Genomic DNA, 19464 nt, shown 5'->3' on the forward strand with positions numbered 1-19464 from the left:
CAAAGCCGGTCTTGCGTGGCCTCAGGTTAAAATTGTGCAGACATCGGCAACTATTTTAAATCAAAATACGCTACAGTGCGTGCGTGATGCGTGCTTTGACGTGCTGGTTTTTTGGATTTATATAATATTTTTTTAAATTATGGTAAGTTAGTTTTTGCGATTTTTAACAATATAATAAGATTTATTTAGTTCAATTTATCACGAATGACGGCATATTTTAATTTAATATTTCAAATACTAGAAATTGCTCAATTTTGTCATTCGTTCTTAATTATTAATACAATTTAAAAACATTTATAAATCCTCCCTTCTTCAATTTTCTTTAAACCAAATTATAAATATATTGTTTTAGACCTAAATTTTAAAAGAATTGAAAAGCTAAATCAAAACTCATATTTTATAATTTAATTGAATATTGAATTTAAAAAAATATAAGTAACTGTATTTAATACGAAGCTCCTTTTTGAGATAATTTAATAATAATATTAAACACCTAATATGTGAGTACCTGTATAAACGAGAACTTACCTAATCCCTGACCAGTTTAATAATTTAATATGCGAACATAACATACATAGATAATTACAGTACATGGTGCACAATAAATTAAAATAAAACCTGATTTCGTCTTAAATGTAGATCAATGTCAAATTTTGGTTCGGCTGTCCTTGATTTCTTTCCCAATCTTTTCCTTTTACAAATAATTTCCTAGAGAGAAATATATAATACTGTTTTACGTTGTATTCAATTAATTTTTGTTAAGCAAATAGTAAGAAGAAAAAATATTTAAATATAAATCCGTGTATAAAAATATTTTTCAAGATAAGTTTTGGTAGAAGCTTCATTTAAGGATCTGTCAGTTTAGTAAAATTAAAATAATATGTATTGTAATTGTATGTAATTTATATTATATTCTAAAGCTCATTTCACCACCACAAAGACATATTGCAATATACATATGTATTGCCTCGTATTGCCTTTTAAAAATAATAAATTACATATTGCAATTGTACCTAAAACGCAGTCAGTTGCTAAATTTCCTTTTACAAATCGAGTAGGTACAAAATGTTATTTGGTTAATCGATTGTATAATGTATGTGTGGCATTTACATATTCATAAAAACATTACCTATTCTGGCCATTAATTTGTATTATTTATATTGTTGGAAATTATACGTTTTATAAATATGTCCGTATTTTAAACGCACGTTAAATCAGCGTGCGTCTTGACTTGTTGATCCGTTTATTTTTTGTCTTTGTAATCTCTTTTATATTATATGCTTTTTTGTTTATTTGTTTTTTATTAAATTCTTCATACAAACGTAAGCATTACGTTCGGTTTCGCTCTTTATATCAGTACTGTATTTACCTTTACCTCTACCTACCTTACCTTATCTCTGTACTCTACCTTTCCTACATCTAGTCGTGTAGATACTTTATAGCCGATTACGGGTAAATTACATTAACTAATAGGACTAGTCATTCAAAAATTATTGTATATTTCTGAGTACTAAGTTTATGTTATTTTTTGCACATGCAGAGTCTGGTGATCCACAACACATGAATATCCTAGTGAGCGGACCAGCGTTTGTGAAAATAATTCAACAATAGAATAAGGTTTAAATTATAAAGTTTTATTTTCTTATCTAGAATTGAATAAAACAATGTCCCAATACACTTGAAATACCTACGCACCTAGGTATGGGTCATCTTCAACGTTCATGCTCTTGCATCTCAATTACTCAAACACTTGTCCTATCCTATTTATTACGCAAGTAACGTCGTAAACTACGTGAATTCCATACATATAATCTATTATTAGACCTAAATGTACATACAAGTGAACTCATCTCTTATATGTGACTTAACACACATGCTGTTAACAGTCTTCGTTGTGGTAAAGAATTCATTATTTGTATAAACAACGAAATATACTTTAATTTCTTTTTACCGAGTAACAGATAGGTTCACAGACTACCTCTGTATAGAACGCTATGGTTTTAGTTCTACGTTGAATAGAAATCAATGACCAGTCAGACAGTTATTTTCAAACCAAATCAAAAAGCACTATCGAGAATTAATTGCTATTTGTTTGAGCCAATTTGCTGAAAAGTTCCACTTATTATTAAGATTCCAATGATAGTTAGTGACTGGCATTTTTATTTAACCTTTAAAATGAATTATGGTTGTTTTGATTCCGTAAACTTATACAAAACATCAATAATTTCGTAAATGTTTTATGTATTCAATTCGAAGAATTTTTGAATAAAGAAAAATATAGCTTATTTTATATTTTATTATATATATATATATATTATAGATATTATTACGTATAAAAATATTTATGCTTTGAGTTTATATGAATTTCCGATAATTTTTTCCCAATATTAAATGAGTAATGTCTTTTAGTATCCGCTTCCCTTGCATCCATTTGTGATTGAGATTTTCAATACAGACTATATATCACTTCCATACGATAAAATTCCATTTTATAATAAATATATTAGATTAAAAATATAAAAGATTGTTTTCCCCTAACCTTGAATAAATTTTGAATTATTTTCGTAATCACAAATGGTAACCGTTTTGCAAGACCTGTTATAAGATACGGTTCAAGGTACAAGGTTCCCAGGGTATAACTGTTTCCTAACAAAAAAAAGATATCGTTTTTTACGCAACGAACTAAATAGACCATGTATTTTTATATTGTGTCAATCTGTGAAACTAGTTAAACCTTACGTTTTTTACATACATTCGCGCTCATCGTCTTTTTTATTACATACAGTAACTATTCTTTCCTATAGGTATGTTTAATACAATAAATCGTAAGTAGAACCTGGAATAAGGCTTTCTCTTTTACAATAAACACTGGCATAGTATTCTTAAATTATGTAATTGTAAAAACGTGGAAATCAGTAAACAAGTGTTATTATTTTTTTAAAATTAATTAATTTTTTTATAATTTAGCCAGTTATGTACATATATATATTATACATTAATATTTATATATATATATAACTGGCTAAATTGTCATGAGCGCTACTTAAAAAAAAAGTACAGTAAACACGTTAAATGTGTTTAAATTAAAATTCGTTACTTAAAAATTCAATTAAGTATGTTCTGATATAATTTATTCTGCCATGAATTATCTGTGTTCAACTAAATATTTTATGGCCTTACAGTGGGTAGCCTTCATAATGCAATTCTCGAAATAAATTACATAATGTGACCTCTATAGGGTGATATATTATTATTTATATTTATGGTTTTGTTTTGTTTATTATTTTTAAACAAATATGATATGAGATATATGACATCAATACTAGAATTATTACACAGTTCCGATAATTTAATTCTTCATTTAATATATGTATTTGAATATACATAAATACAAAACCAGGTTTTGTACCTATTTGATTTCGGACACGACCAGGTCCGCATTTTGTAGGGAGGGCACCGCTTTTCATCTATTAGAATAAACGTCAATATGTTTGTTTGTATCATATGTTTGTCCTAATTTTGTGTCCCAAATACAAAAAGACTAATAGTTTTGAGTTAATATACTAAAAATTGTGAGGGTAATGTTTGGATTTCCTGAAATTTTTTTAACACCGAGTTTTAGAAACGGATTTTCGGATTTTCAAACTAAGTCAAAGAAAAAACAGTCGAATGAGAACGTTTCTTACGAACGCTGTTGGAACGATGCAAGATATGAGTTCTGGAGAAAAGTAGTAGAACTCGAAACTATGAAAAAGTCATGTATCTATGTGTCAAGTACGTCTAACTTTACAAAACAAGTCTTCCACCGCGTTCATTTGTCTATCTGTTTGTCTATTAAGGATATATGTACGTAAATATAGTGCACGGTATTTATAGAGCTTTCAATAAATATCTAGAATAATCCATGAGGAAGGTTTGGTATATAACTTTTCAAGGACCAAGGTCACGAAGCGTGTCGCTATGTCTTTATAATCTTACACAAATATCTAAAATAAACCGAGTAAACTGAAAATATTGAATACGAAAACATTTGACAGAGACAAAATTAAACTGAAGTCTCGGAAGTTCTAACTGGACTCACAGATTCATATCTGTGTCGGATTTACGAATAATTTATTTACAGGCGAATTCTTCAGGCCTTCTGTGCCGAAATAAGTATTTTAGTAATCGAACCATAATCCTGGGACCGCTCGGCTAAATCTCACATCGCTGATATTATATTTAAAGGCATTTTTAAACTTTTTAAATTGTAATTTTTGTGGTTTGAATATGTATGTATAATAAAATAAAGTAATACCATACTCAAAACGAACACTCTATTTATAGTTCTCTGTTGTATTAACGATTCCGAAGTCTAAGTAACATAGAAATTTTGTATTAGCAGACTTGTGCTAATAGGTTGAACATCGTTAAGAGTAGAGTCATCGTGAGATGCGATTTCTATGGTTAGACTATAGCAACAATCAGCAAGTCAATGATATTTATAACGTTTTTCCATGTCATGTGTTCATGTGTCATCAAAGTCATTACCGAATTATTTAACACATAAAACGTAATCTCAGACTCCAAATGATGTTATAATGATGATTTGACTTTTCGCGAAAAAGTTTGTAACCTCGATTGTCCGTTAAATATTATATTAGGAACATGATGAATAAATAACAATACGATTACTGTTTCAGAATTCAAAAAGACGCCCAAACTGATACTTAAGTATGCGATGCTTTATCATAGCAATAATAATAAGCAGTTTATGCTTAGCACAATCACAGAATATATTTGATTTTTGGACTGATATATTTCGTCCAATACCTAAAAATACTGACGAAGGATTCGTACCTGATTACTTTCCCAAAGATAAGCAAGAATTCGATTTTATTATTATTGGGGCAGGCTCTGCTGGCTGTGTTTTAGCAAATAGATTATCAGAAATATCGAAATGGAATGTTTTACTCTTAGAATCAGGTGGCAATGAGAATTTTTTCTCTGACATACCAATCTTTGCACCGTTTCTATCTATAACTCCAATGAATTGGGATTATAGTTCTGAACCGGAGAAGAAAGCTTGTAAAAGTTTAAGAGGAAACGTTTGTTATATGCCTCGCGGTAAAGTTCTAGGCGGGAGCAGTGTGTTGAATTTCCTCATTTATCAGAGAGGGCACCCTGAAGATTACAATGACTGGGCTCAAATGGGAAATGAGGGCTGGAGTTACGATGAGATACTGCCGTATTTCAAAAAATCTGAAAATATTAAAATTCCTGAGCTTCGAAACTCATCCTTTCACGGAGTTGGTGGCTATTTAGATATAGATCATGCAACTTATTCATCACCTCTTGAACAAGCGTTTAGAAATGCAGGTTTACAGCTTGGCTATGAGTGGAATGATCCAAATGGAGAAAAGGTGATAGGATTTTCTAAGCCACAAGCAACTATTCGTAATGGTCGACGTTGTAGTTCATCAAAAGCTTTTCTAGAACCCGTACGTTTTAGAAAAAATCTGAAGGTGTCTAAGTTCTCTACTGTAAAAAGATTACTCATCGATGCAGATACAAAAACAGCGATAGGAGTGGAATTTATTAAGCATAACAAAAGGTTGGTTTAGATTATAATAATGCAAAATTACTATAATTAAGTACCTACCATTTCCAGCAAAAAATAGCCGATATTTTTTTGCTATTTTACAAAACGTATATTGAATAAGAGTACGTATAATGTAATTGTTTAAATAGTATATATTTGTTTACCTATGTAATTATTTATTAGTATTAAATATTAAGGCGTAGCTGCATTAAGTATTCAATATATACATACATTTAAAAAGCTTAAACTTATTAATAAAAACTGAGATAGTTGATATACGCTATATTATCTTATCGCTATATAAACAATAGCTTAAGCTTTGGAAGCACAGCTCGCATACTGTGGTTTTAGCAAACAGTCGTCAACATACAGCTTTGTAAACAAATTATATGCCTTCAACGTACATACATGTACTTCGAAAGCATCGGGAAAAGACAAATTCATAAATAAAAATAAAGATGAATATCGCTGAATTTATTATAAACGCCATTACACAAACTTATTTATCACTATTAATACATTACCCTGTATTTTCTTTGTACACAGTTTTCAATTCTTAATTAATATATGTTTAATTACATTTTCCAGTTGGCCACGCCCCTATTTTGATAACATAAATAAATTTAACCATCCTAGGTAGAAAATTATGTCGTCATCATTTAATAACATTCACCGTAATTTTCAGACGTCGTGTATACGCCAGGAAAGAAATTGTTCTGGCAGCAGGCACTATAGGCTCTGCTCAACTTCTTATGTTGTCAGGAGTAGGGCCGGCAGACCATCTTCGTGAAGTGGGAATAGACACTTTATATGATTCTCCTGTTGGTTATAACCTGCAAGACCACGTCACTTTTTCAGGCAATGCCTTTATCGTTAATGAAACTGGTCTATGCGTTAATGATGTGAGTATATATGCACTTAAACTTAGTTCAAATGTTAAAACGACCATATGGATGTAAATGATTATTCTAATTAAATTCTAAATAATGACAGTTTGTTAGATTGATAAAAACAAATGCCAGGTGTTTTAATTATTAATAAATATTATACAGATGTTAGCAGCCTCACCTGTATCGGCTGCAGCTTATTTAGCTGGTCAAGGTCCCTTGACCATACCTGGCGGTGCCGCTGGTCTAGCATTCACTCGTACTCAATATGCAAATGACCTTACTGAAGGACGACCCGATCTCGAATTGGTCATGGGCGCAGGTTCACTCGCAGGCGACTTTCTTGGAATCCTTCGATCTTTATTGGGTACTTTAAATTATTTTTTATTTGTTAAATCTACATATTTAAAGCTGACAGCAATTCATCAATAATTGGAGATATACTCTCCAATTATTCTAGGAAATAACAAAACAAATATAATTTTAAAAATTTAATATATTTTTTTTAATACCTACAGTACAACTATAACGACGTAACAACGTTGTCCACATATTAAAAAAAGATAATTCAAGACTACAGCGATCTCAAATCCTACGACGGTTCTCCTTTCGTACATACCTACTACAATTATTAGACATAATCAAAACCATAAAAAATATAGTATGACTACTATATATAGTTGACAAACATCCATATGACTATGTGTTTAGTATCCTTTCTTTAATAATTATTTCTAGGAGTTACTGACGACTTTTATTGGAGGGTCTACGGAAATTTGCCACTTCAAGAAAGACAAAGGTCTTTTTCTCTCAATCCGGTGTTGATACGGCCACAAAGTTATGGAAGATTATCACTTAGAAGCGCGAAATTTGACGATAACCCAAAAATTCACCCCAATTATTTTGACCACCCTGATGATATAAAGGTTTTAAAAGAAGGCATTCGTCTAGTAAGTATAAAACATGATACTTGAAATAAATTACACCAATTTTCAAAAAAAAATATAGAATAATATATATTTCTACAAAATTAAGATAGATAGGTAGATATATAGATAGATAGCACATTTTTCGACAAATCGAATTAAAAACGAAAATAAAAACAGTTCAAAAATCTTCACTTTGTATCAAGCCGAATAGCGAGAGCGTCTTTGTCCCATGCATCATGGCACCTTGGACCCTGAATACTAGCAAAGTGGTAACTGCGCAAAAATTTATCTGTGAATAATTCCGAACGATTAGAAAATCAAACAAAAAATATTCCAACTTCACTATACCTACGATTGGCATTCTGGTGAAATTTGAAACCCGTATTATTTCGATAATAAAATTGAAAATGATGAAAATACCCAAAAGTGTTGCGAACAGTACGTGACTATGGACGTTAAATCTTTTAAGTTATCTTTTAAATTATCATGAAAATAATTTGGTAATTTCAGGCTCAAAAAGTGATTGCCACACAGGCTTTCCAGAAATATGGGACACGTTTAAATAGTATTCCATTTCCTGGTTGTGAACAGTTGAGTTTTGATTCAGATGAATATTGGGAGTGTGCAATTATGCAAACCTCTATCACTTTGGACCACCAAGTAAGTTTGTTAGCACCATAAACGAATGTACAAAAACAGCAAAATCCGTGGTTATTTTATATTTGTTAGCAAGTACTGTACCGTATAACCTAATCTTCTTACAAATACAAACTTAGATTAATATGTTGGCTATTTTGGCAAGGCTGTGAGCGTTACCACCAGTGAACACGTATTCATTCATTCCAATACGGTCACTCTCTTTGAGTTTCACATAATTATTTTTATTTAGGTACTTGTAAGATATAATTCTTAGTCCAAATACGTACCTTTATTATTAAGAAAATTTAAATGACCTTTTTCCAGGTGGGCACTTGCAAAATGGGACCAAAAGGTGACCCCACAGCTGTTGTTTCACCACGGTTATTAGTCAATGGAATCAAGAACTTAAGAGTAGCCGATGCTTCCATTATGCCTCGAATACCTGCTTCACACACACATGCTCCAGTTGTCATGATTGCGGAAAAAGCATCAGATATGATCAAAAACGATTGGGGAATACCCATACAGGCTTACTTTTGAAAATTTAACTATCAGACTGAATAACGCGGTGCTACCCGAAAACAAGCATAAACCTCCTAAAATGACATTTCCAATTAGATTACACTAAAATGTTAAGTACTTGTTAAGATAATTGTTGCTTGTTATATAAAAGAAATTTTTACTTCCCCTATGTAATTATCAAATAATCTCTGCTATCTAGTCATTTAATAAAGTTTTAAATATTGAATCCTTGGTTTACTTTCAAACTTTAATTCTACTTATCAATCAATCAAATCAAAAATCATTTATTCATTTAGGTAACATAATGTACATCTATGAACGTCAAAAAAAAGAAATATACATAAAATGATTCTAATTTTATATTTAGTGCCAGTTCTGAAATCAAGGGCATAGAACGGAAGCGAAGAACGGGCAATAAACTTTCCGCCACTCTTTAATCGCCAAGTTTTTTAAATACAATGTTTGTAAGGAGCTGCAACCATTACACCATGTTCCATATGACATCTTGAGTAATAAAGAATAATAAAATAAATTAAAAACATAGATTTGTCAGGCATTTATACGGGCTTCGAGCAGACAAACACATCCATTTATATATTGTTATGATTCAAACGAGTACAACTTAAACTAGCAGGCTAAGTTAAAGATATTTATTCCTAAGTACTAAAGATTTCAAGATGGCAAAAATCAAAACAATAACATTGAAAAGTGTAATTCTAATTGTGAGACATTCCAGTTTTTGTCTTTTGGTTAAGTCTTCTGTACAGGTATTTTAAACGTTTTTCTAAATCCTTCCATTTGGTAGGCCTCACTTTTGGATAAGACGTTGATGCAAGCATTTTTTTCTTGCGTAGCATAACCTTAAATCACAAATTTTGTGAAAATCAAAGTAGGTACTTGGTGTTAACATTTTTTTTAAGTTTTCCTCTCATACAAATACTCACATGGTATTCATTCCCAGTGACACCTTTTATCCATGTAGGAATTGTATACAATGTTTTAACAGGATGTAAACCTTTATTTCCTAAAATATCTATGTAATCATTCTGTCCATACAATGCTTTCCTCTGTGTCCAGGGGTTTGCAGGTCTGAAATTAATTTTAATTTTTAAAGAGCAACAATATTAATTTATAATGTTTAACTAAAATGACTCAAAATGAAAATACTAATTAAGTAAAAAAATATTTAAAAGACAAAATTTACAATTATAGTCTGAAGTTGCAATATTAATATGTTACAGGCTAAAATAGAACCCTACAAGCTAGATTTTTGTAGAAAAAAGTTTAGTATTGGGGCAAATGCCCTGGGCTAAATCAATATAAACTAGAAGCTAATGGTACAGCAATGGCACCTACATGTATTTGGCTACAAAACACAGGTTTTGGGTTTCTGGTCCAGAACATTGTTAGATTTCTTTAAACTAATCCCAAATCTATCAATTTTAAATAATTTTTTTGGAAGTACTCTTCATTAAGACCATAAAATTCTAAATTAGAGTTGTTATTCTTTATTATTTTCTATGTATATGTACCTGTACTCAGGCATTGGTAAACAACGTCCATTAGATCTGGGTAATAAACCACCACACCATATCTTTTCTTCAAACCCATATCTTCTAACTAGCTGCTGTTTCTCAGCATGATAACGTGTCCTTTAAACAGAAAATTAATTAAATTATCATATTCTTACTATTGCTTTAACTTCAGTGGAGAAAGGTACCTGACAATATTTACAGAAGGTCTCCAAAATCCCTTTAAAACTCTGGAACACAGCCATTCCATATTGTAAAATCTTAAAATATAAAAGAATAATGATAATAACGCATTAAGTTTTTACTATTATGATTAAGTAAGAACGCTAAGTTAAGCATTAGGCATTCAGCTAACCTCTAAAGTAGTCTAAACTCTATAGCAGTGTGACCATTTCAAAAATAGCGAATCTGCCCGATATTGGCAAAAAATCTGCCAAAATCTGCCAAAGCTAACTCCAGAAAATGCCAAAAATATGCCATCATATTATAGCATCTAATGACATTGAAGACGGGTATGAATAAATAAAATACTACTATTCAAAGGAATTCCTTTATTATTCAACTATAAAAGTATCAAAACTTTCTCCGCACTCTTCATTTTCGTAAATTGATTTTGACGACATATTTTTAATCATATTCCTTGTTGGTTTAAAGGAGATACAGTCTCCATGTTCCTTTATACCTTATTTTGTTGTTATTAACGCGGATACATGTTTATTTTGGAACCTGTTCCCTATTTTTGTTTTGTTCAAATTTACTTGGGAGAATATTCTTTCGCAAGAGGCATTTGACAATGGCAAAATTAATAGAGCTTTTGCAAAGTTTGCAATATTAGTATATTTTGGAGCTCCATTTGCATCACGCATTTTTCCAATCGCTCCCCAGAATTTATCCACACTTAAATTTGTACTGGTGCTACTCCCACCAGATTCCAACAAATCGGTTACACTTTTGTCAAATTTAATTTGTCGAAATTCGTCGTCAACTTTTTGAAGATTATTTTCATCTACTATATTGGGAAATTTATTTGCAATGTTTACTGTTGATACAAAATCTTTGTAAACAACATTTTGCGGGTCTAAAAATTGTAAGTCTTTAAAAAGATTAGTCAGTGGCAAACGTGTTTTTAACTGATTACAGAGTTCAATAAAAATGTTTGCATTCTTTGAAGGAAAGATTGAATTCCAGGTTTAGACTAACATCTGCAGATAGACGACCGATTTCTTTACTAACGTTCACACCTAAATACAAATCTTTTAAAGGTAAAAAGTTGACGTTAGATTTTGGATCTATACAAAGTGGATCTGTGGTTTTCAAATAATTACCTTTCATATAACAACTCAAAACCTCACCTCGGAAATGTCTTTAAATGCTGTATGGACTGTCGTATAATCTCCTTGAAATATAGTGTTCAGTTTGTTAACTGTTTGCAGTATATAATCCAAAGCATAAAAATAAAGTTTATATATCTTGTCATACAAACTATTATATAAAAATTCAGCTGAAATATTTTTGTCTTCCAGAAACTGCGATTGAAAAAAAAGTTTGAGGGCATCCCATTGCTCCAAAATTCTTTTAATACATGCATGCAAACATAGCCTTCGAATTTCGTAATGTTTTAATATTTTATGCTTTTCAGTGCCAATAAAGTCTTGGAATTCAGCAAATTCTCTTTGCCTTTTACTACTATGTGCAAAATATCCACCTATATAGTATTTAAAAAAAATTAGGATTTCTTTGAAATCTGCCAAATCCTGCCACTTTTTTAAATCGTCAGCTTGGTCTGCCAGGGTTAAAATTTAGGTACCAAATCTGCCCAAATGGCAGAAATCTGCCACAAATGGTCACCCTGCTCTAAAGTCTAAACTAAATTTCAATTTTACCATTACCGAAACTAATTATGACACGCCCTCTTGAGTTCGCCCCTTGAACTAACACAACAATTTCATAATATTTTACATAATTCATCTTATCTTAGTTTAGCCTTGAAATAGGAAATAAAACCACATTAAAATAGCATACGACGAATATATTAAATATAAAATATTGATTCGGCCTTTGTATGCCTCAACAGTAGTGTATGTAGAAAGTAGAAAACTAAATTTGTTAAAAAATTTGTCAACACGAACTGTCTTTTTCATACAAGGCCCCTTACTGTCTAAATAACGCTAACAAAATATAAGGTAATCAGTTATCCGTATAATAATAACATAATTTTAAAAAGCGTTTTGGAATACAATAATTTGTTAAAAAATGAGTAATTTATCAAAAAAAAAAATTTTTTTAATAAAATAATTTATTAAATATAGGGAATTTCTGAGAGATAAATTCAAGGAAATTAATACTTACCTTTCTCTTAAAATATTTTTTTATTATATATGTATAAAAAATAGTGATATATAGTATTTACTAGAATAGAAGATAAGCACAATGTTAATACTCGGAAAAAACGCAGGCTGCAATTTCCCCGTACCCTATCTAAAGTTAGTAATTATTTTTTGGGAAAAGGGATACTTTTCTTTATTAAAGAAAAAAAACCTTTCCCTGAGGCCCTTTTTATCTATTTTATAAATTTAAGAAATGTATTGTAGAAAAGCTGTCGAAAAAGGCTTACATAAAGTTAACAATTATCTAGTTGATAGAAGGGCCTGGGACTAGAGCTAGACAGGCAACTTCTAATTAATTTGCGATACATATTTGTTTTTAAATAAGTATTGTTTTTTTATATAACAGGGGGCGAGTCATCGCAGCCCATATACACCCATTTTTAGTGGGTGCGTTGCCGGCCATTCAGGGAGGAGTACGCTCGAATTTTGAATAGTTGGAGGTCGTATCTTTCAGGGAAGACCCCCGCCGGTAGTTGATTCCACAGTTCGCTAGTTCGCAAAAGAAAATGCCTTGTGAAACGGACTATGGAAGATTTCCAGCCATCAAGGTGTTGTTTGACATAGTCATTTTATTTGATGATTTTCTATTTTAAAAGAGTACTGAGGGTTTTTTTCGCTGGCTTTTTCTCTCGGTATACACTCTCGTCTTCTTTGCCGATGAGTAGGGATATCTACTGATTCAAATTACTGATGTGGCATGAGTGATATTGTCTCTTATATTCCATTAAAAATATTTTTTTGTTAATCTTAACATTAGAGCTAAATAGCCAAACTATCACTTACTATTTAGTACTTATAACCTTTATAATATATATTTACTTATTTAAGCATATGAATAATAAAAGTTTTTAGTCTGTGATGTTCCAATTAAAACAAAATGGTCGATTGTTAGAAACTGAAACTTTTCAATACGAAAATATTTTTGTTAAATGTACGTTTAAATAAGTATTTCCGTAAAGTGTAATTTGTAATATTTTACTGAAATAAAACGTATTCATTATGTGTTTAACTACTTAAAGCAAGCCTTAATGTGAACAATGTACTTCCGCATATTTGCGTTGTTTGTTTACCTCTGGTAGTCAAGTTTTTACTTATGTTATTATTTCACTTTATATCATATTTTCTAATTTTAGTGACCAAAACATGTCCAAAAGAGAATTAAATGATCGAAACGAAAGGAAGTTGGATTCTAGTGATTATGAAAACATCCTTTCGCAGCATAATATATTTGAAGCGTCGAGACCAAAACACCAAGAACTGCCCAGTTTTCCTGGTTATTCAAATGCGGAAACACAAACCAAACCTAGTGATATAAAGGGTCAATCAGCACAATCAGGCCTAGGCGCCTGGCCATATAATCCATGGTGGATGCTGGCAAGTACTTCAAAAACAGCTCCATCTCAAGATGACTTTTCAGAAGGAAGTGATCAAACGAAAGTTAAGAAAGAACCAAGTGGTGCTGGTACACCAGATCGTGATCCACTACCATCAGATTTTGAACAATTTCAGTCAGCAACACCTCCAGCTGGTCTTGATTCATTTTGCGATGACTGCTCAGATCCTTTTTGTGATTCAAGTACGCCAGTTTGTCGTAAGCTCTTCCACTGCCCACATTGCAGAAAAAGTTATCCTACCATTTTAGAATTCAATACACACTTAACAGGTGTGCACCCAGCGCAAAAACCATTCCGGTGTCAAATTTGTTTAGAGCCATTTCACAAAAAGTCACATCTTCGCAGACATTTAGATTCAAGCCATTCACGGAAAGATGTAAACAAGTGTTCTGTCTGTTCTAAATATATTAAAGATAAAAGCAACTTACGAAAACATATGCAGGTTCATACAGGGAGAGTGCCACAAAAGCAATTTAAATGTGACCTGTGTAACAATAAGCGATATATGTCACTAGACAGATTAAATAATCACAAGGTAGTCTGTACAGGTGAAAAAGTATTGAAATATTGCGATATGTGTACTAAAGTATTTGACAATTCAAGATCATTGAATAGCCACAAGAAAGTACATGCAAGGGAACTGAAATGTGAAAACTGTGGTGAACAACTCAGGTCACTCGAGCAGTTTAATAATCACCAGTTGGTTTGTCTTACAAACACTTCTGAGGTGAGTGTAACAGCATCAACAAGTAGTGGAGCAACTGTGAATCCTTGCTGCACCCAGCCTGGGCTATGTGAACATGATAAACCTGCCTATTTGAATATACCAAGCTATGCAGCTAATAGAGTGTTAAATGCAACACTATCTTCTCTTAAATCAGATTTGAACTGACAACATTTATAACACTTTATTCACAGCATATGTAGTTTCTTACATAAAACTTGATCTTTACAAATTACCAAATAGATAAATGAATGGTTATAATTTTTCACAATCAAAAATTACACAAGACTGATGCAAATATCCCGCCTCACAACTTGCTTTATTATTACCATTTTAATGTAGATTGTAGATAGTGAGTAAGTAAAATATTGAAATTTATGTATGTCTGTATTGTTTTCATTAGGCCACACTACAATATAGATGTGCACCGTTATTCCATAAAATCAGCTTTACTATTTAATCAGAAAGAATATTTACATTCTGTAATTTAATTATTATTTGAATACTGTTAAAGCCTTGACTGATTTAGACTACTATTTAATGTGCAGTATTACATTAAACATTTTTATTTTTCTATTTTTAATGTAAGAGCTATATTTTTTTAATAAACTAGAATATGTTAATATAGTACCTTATCTAATAATTTTAAAAATATATAAATGTCCCAGCTGACACTTTCTACTGCTCCATTGTGGTTGTCTAAATCATCTGAAAAATACATGTCCTCAGTTAATAAGACGTTTTTCTGTTACAAATTTTAAATAGTATTTCTTGAAGGTGCAATAAAAATGCGGCTTAGCCATTGTATGAGATGTTAAATATTTTTTGTTGGATTTAATCACACCTTTATTGACATTGCAAAACATATATGTTTATTAATCAGTAATTGATGGCAATGTTTCAAAATAAATTTGTGTAGATAAATGTACTTGGTCAAACCTAATTTCTATAATTGAAAAGAATCTTGCTATTAATTTTGTAAAACAATTTAATCATTATTTATATACTTTATGTTATAAAAATTTTACTTTTATAAACTGTTATATTATAAGATACAAACAAGACTTCAATGTTGAGGCTCGTTTATTTGTTGCTATTTTAATTATTGTTTAAACACATGCTTGTTCACTTATTATTGTAAGTAATTTAAGTTTATATTATATTGGGAGTACAGTTAGATAAGTTCAATATTTACTTTGGTAGATTCTAAATTTATTTTCAAACTATTAATATTTATTGTAAAGCTTTGTATATTTTAAAACAAACTTTTACACAAAACAACATGAACCTAAATTTCAAGCAATATCACAGTTTCTGGGAATATGTTTGTTCAATAATACATATAGATATACTTTATTTAACATGATAGATCTGTTTTGTATAAATATTATTCATTTATACATATTCATTATATTTATTATTAATTCATAAAATAATTGTAACATAATTGGTTATAGCTTAAAATTAACTCTGTTCAAATACATTTTGAATGACTTTTCTATGAAAATAACATTATGTTAAAAAATACTAGAATCTTCCTAGGTACCCCCAGAAACCAAGTAAGTGATATTAAATATCCAAATTTTCCTTTAGTTTAGTGGACTAATTATAGTTAAGATTAGAATGTATAATGCATTAAATAGGTACAATAGTACAAATATGAATGAATATTTGAGGTGTTTCTGCAGAAGAATGGGTAATGATAATTGGGGTGATTTTACTTTAATTTGTTCAAAATTCTTTGTATAGCAGGGCTAGATTTTCTTTAAAAATTACTATTTATTTAGGTGGATATTAAATATGAAATTTTAAGTCAGTCCTGCTATGAGGAATAAGTTAAGACTTGAACAGGAATTAAGGTAACATTCACTGAAAAATAGTACATGTGAAAACTTTCACACAATAGACCAAGCCTAATTTTTCATTAATATTTTCAATAATTATATAATAAGTTTGTAAAAACTTTACAAACTTTATGAATTGTACGTTTTTAGCTACATAGGTTTTAGGAAAATATGTGTTCATATTATATTAACTTTAGTTTTAACTAGTTGGATCTAAGATATGTGTATATTTACTACTGGGTACTGAACCTCTTTATTAATTATATATAATCTCTATAGAATATATATGTACTTTCAAAAGTTTACCAATTTCTTTTTGTTCTGAATACTGCACTGGGAAAATTTTATATAATTTATCTTTTAAGTATATATATAATTAATATTCACATTAAATTTTTACATTATTTAGAAAATTGGTTTCCTACCCAGTGTAATTTACACTAGATAAACACACAGTGCAATTTTTCCCTTATAAATAATTCTAATATTCCACCGATGTTAAGTTTTGCTTCCAGCCTTCTCAGTACCTCTTTTTTTTTTAATTAATCATGGTTATAATGAGGGAGCAATTTGTAACAACAAACTGCTACTGTTACCTTAAGATATTAGCTTTATTTAGAGTTGTCATTTGAATACACAAACTGTACATTACATTTTAATACATAACAATAATAAAAAAAATCTTTCCATATAGCTTTTGTTTTACCCTTATAAACTTGTCTGTCATCTTAGTCTATAGCATAGACCATTTATTTAGGGATTTCAAAATGAGATGGCAAAATAATCCCTCAAATTATTTACAACAGGAATCGGACATTACAAAAAATAATATACATTTTGCTCTTATTTCAGCACTAGGAATCTATATCATTTATTCATTAAATTACTGAATCTAATGACAGTAAAATTTTAACTGTTAGTAACCTTATGCTGTCTCATAACTATGATTTAAACAAATGATGTTGAAGGTAAAAAATTTATTATAAATTTCTTTAAAACAATGGTAATAATTCAACTATATTACAACACGTCCTCTCTTTTCTTTTGTTTTTATTATTTTAGCCTTCTTTTCCTTTTTCTTTTTCATAATATTTTCTTTTCTCTTTTTCTGTCTGTCTTCCTTTTTACCGACAACACTTTGAACTCTGTCCTCCCATTGCTTTTTGCTAGCTTTCTTCTTTTGTTCCTGAAAAAAAAATGTCATAAGAAACTAGTAAATTTTTGCTAGGACTTTGCTAGGTGGTTAATGTGTGTGACTCACAATCTAGGGAGGATGCATAAAAAAGTCTGTATTTATACAAATATAGTTTTTGTTTTACATGCATAATCAATACCTGTACAGTAAAGCTAAATATTGCAAGGAAGCCAAAATAACACCTAAAAATTAACATCTGTCAGTCAGGCACCAAAAGCTAATCACCTTTGGACCCACCTATTTGGGCAAGAAAAACAATCTAAGATAAAAGCAATCTGAAAACTTCTGGTGATTTCATTATATTAATACTCTATAATAAGTACTTGCCTCAGATTATTATGATTATATCTTAAATTATTTTAAGAAAAGCTTTTCATAATTTGTAAACATAGACAATTGGCTTGTTATGGACTGAGAAAGATATATCAGTCAATAATAAAGTGGAACTTCCTGTGACACAAAAGCTATGGCAACATCAGGATATTAAAATTATGCATTTGTGTTTACTAACTATTTACATGCAAATAATATCTTTACTTACTTGTTTCTTTATAGACTTTTTCAGTAATATAGGATCATCTTTTATTTTTTGTCCTTCAGCTTTTTGAAGTATATTTTTCCAAGCCATTTTTTCTTTTAAATCTTTGGCTTTGTCACTATCTTTTTCTGAAAGCTCTTGAACTTTTTGCTCTTGCTGCTTAAGCTCATCTAAAATTTTTTTTGGATCCTTGTGCCCTTTGGGAACTTTTTCTGAAAAGTTATACATTACATTATACATAATATGCACTAAGTTATACATTATATGCAAAACAAATACAAAACCTAAATTATAATGGTTAGTGTATTAATATCAATTTCCTGTTTCCATGTACATTTTTGAATAACACGAACATAAGTATAAATTTTTCAAAAACAAAACATGCTACTTACCTTTAGTACCAAGATTAGCAAAATCAAACTTTGAAAATACAAGTTTTCCATCAGTGTTAAATACTGGCTTAACTTGTGTCACATTATTCTGTTTTACTGCAGCTGCAGCACCATGCTTTCTATCTTTAATTACTTCTTTATTTTTATTTAACTTAACCCTCTCTTTCTTCTTAATTTTTTTATTTAGTTTACTAGTAAGACTTTTCTTCATCAGTTTACTCTTTAAATTTAATGTATGTTGAGATTTTACTTTTTCTAATTTCTCTTCTAGCTCAGCAATACTTTGTGCTCTTTTGGGTTTATCAACCTCCTTCTTATTATCTTCTTGTTCACCTTTTGTCATTTCGAAGTCCATGTAAGTATCATTATCTGTAATAATGTGATACAGTTGTTTAATTTAGCTTCGCAAAAAATGTAATTAACTAATTATCTTTAATAATAGTGCAGCAAGAGCAGTAATGGATAATCCTTTTTGGCTTTCAGGTAATGAAAATTACGGCATATACTAAATATTTGTCCTGTCTACGGCCCGAAACACGTTTGAGGTGGTTTGCGGGTATATATAGGTACTTATAATGAATTTATAACAAATTATAATTCGGCAAAATAATATATTAATTTTAAATTTTTTTTTCTTACCTTTGCTTTGATTTGGCGGAGAATAATAAGTAAAAATATTTCTTAAAAAATTAACTTCTTTAAGGATGTCAGCTTTAATGTGTTTCAATTTTATAGTATTCTTTTGAATAGCCATGGTCCTTTTTTGCGTATCATAAAACTTTAGTTCGTGTATATGCAAACGTTTTATTTTTCAAACATGACATACATAACCTCACTTTACAAATAAAGTACAATCCATAGACTACGCTACAATTTGTTTTTTTTATTTATTTACATGTA

At 30.2% G+C, this 19464-nt stretch overlaps 4 protein-coding genes across 7 annotated transcripts; 2 read left to right on the forward strand and 2 right to left on the reverse strand.

The window, feature by feature from the left end:
- Positions 1-18: 18 nt before the first annotated feature.
- Positions 19-8784, forward strand: LOC110993758 (glucose dehydrogenase [FAD, quinone]). 2 transcript variants are annotated; one of them, XM_045630528.1, is made up of 8 exons: positions 33-142; positions 1541-1617; positions 4683-5593; positions 6267-6483; positions 6634-6835; positions 7207-7418; positions 7908-8057; positions 8361-8784. In XM_045630528.1, the coding sequence occupies exons 3-8, from the start codon at positions 4716-4718 to the stop codon at positions 8574-8576; spliced, it is 1875 nt and encodes a 624-aa protein (XP_045486484.1). In that variant the 5' UTR covers positions 33-142; positions 1541-1617; positions 4683-4715; the 3' UTR covers positions 8577-8784. The 2 variants fall into 2 exon arrangements, with proteins under 2 accessions (XP_022115817.1, XP_045486484.1); XM_022260125.2 differs by lacking the exon at positions 1541-1617 and having other exon boundaries at positions 19-142.
- A 410-nt stretch (positions 8785-9194) lies between these two features.
- LOC110993721 (39S ribosomal protein L51, mitochondrial) lies at positions 9195-11998 on the reverse strand. 3 transcript variants are annotated; one of them, XM_022260075.2, is made up of 5 exons: positions 11980-11998; positions 10279-10350; positions 10091-10210; positions 9503-9647; positions 9195-9418 (listed from the first exon to the last, which is right to left on the reverse strand). In XM_022260075.2, exons 2-5 carry the CDS (start codon positions 10338-10340, stop codon positions 9275-9277), a joined length of 471 nt encoding a protein of 156 aa, XP_022115767.1. In that variant the 5' UTR covers positions 10341-10350; positions 11980-11998; the 3' UTR covers positions 9195-9274. The 3 variants fall into 3 exon arrangements, with proteins under 3 accessions (XP_022115767.1, XP_022115766.1, XP_022115765.1); XM_022260074.2 differs by lacking the exon at positions 11980-11998 and adding an exon at positions 10446-10464; XM_022260073.2 differs by lacking the exon at positions 11980-11998 and having other exon boundaries at positions 10279-10462.
- Positions 11999-13349: 1351 nt separating this feature from the next.
- LOC110993768 (zinc finger protein 62) lies at positions 13350-17130 on the forward strand. Its single transcript, XM_022260136.2, has 2 exons — positions 13350-13408; positions 13611-17130. The coding sequence occupies exon 2, from the start codon at positions 13621-13623 to the stop codon at positions 14761-14763; it is 1143 nt and encodes a 380-aa protein (XP_022115828.1). The 5' UTR covers positions 13350-13408; positions 13611-13620; the 3' UTR covers positions 14764-17130.
- A 269-nt stretch (positions 17131-17399) lies between these two features.
- LOC110993754 (surfeit locus protein 6 homolog) lies at positions 17400-19449 on the reverse strand. The gene is made up of 4 exons (XM_022260118.2): positions 19204-19449; positions 18565-18933; positions 18176-18384; positions 17400-17625 (listed from the first exon to the last, which is right to left on the reverse strand). Exons 1-4 carry the CDS (start codon positions 19316-19318, stop codon positions 17455-17457), a joined length of 864 nt encoding a protein of 287 aa, XP_022115810.2. The 5' UTR covers positions 19319-19449; the 3' UTR covers positions 17400-17454.
- Between the last annotated feature and the right edge of the window lie 15 nt (positions 19450-19464).

The sequence above is a fragment of the Pieris rapae genome, chromosome 12, assembly GCF_905147795.1.
Source record: "Pieris rapae chromosome 12, ilPieRapa1.1, whole genome shotgun sequence".
Taxonomy (NCBI): domain Eukaryota; kingdom Metazoa; phylum Arthropoda; class Insecta; order Lepidoptera; family Pieridae; genus Pieris; species Pieris rapae.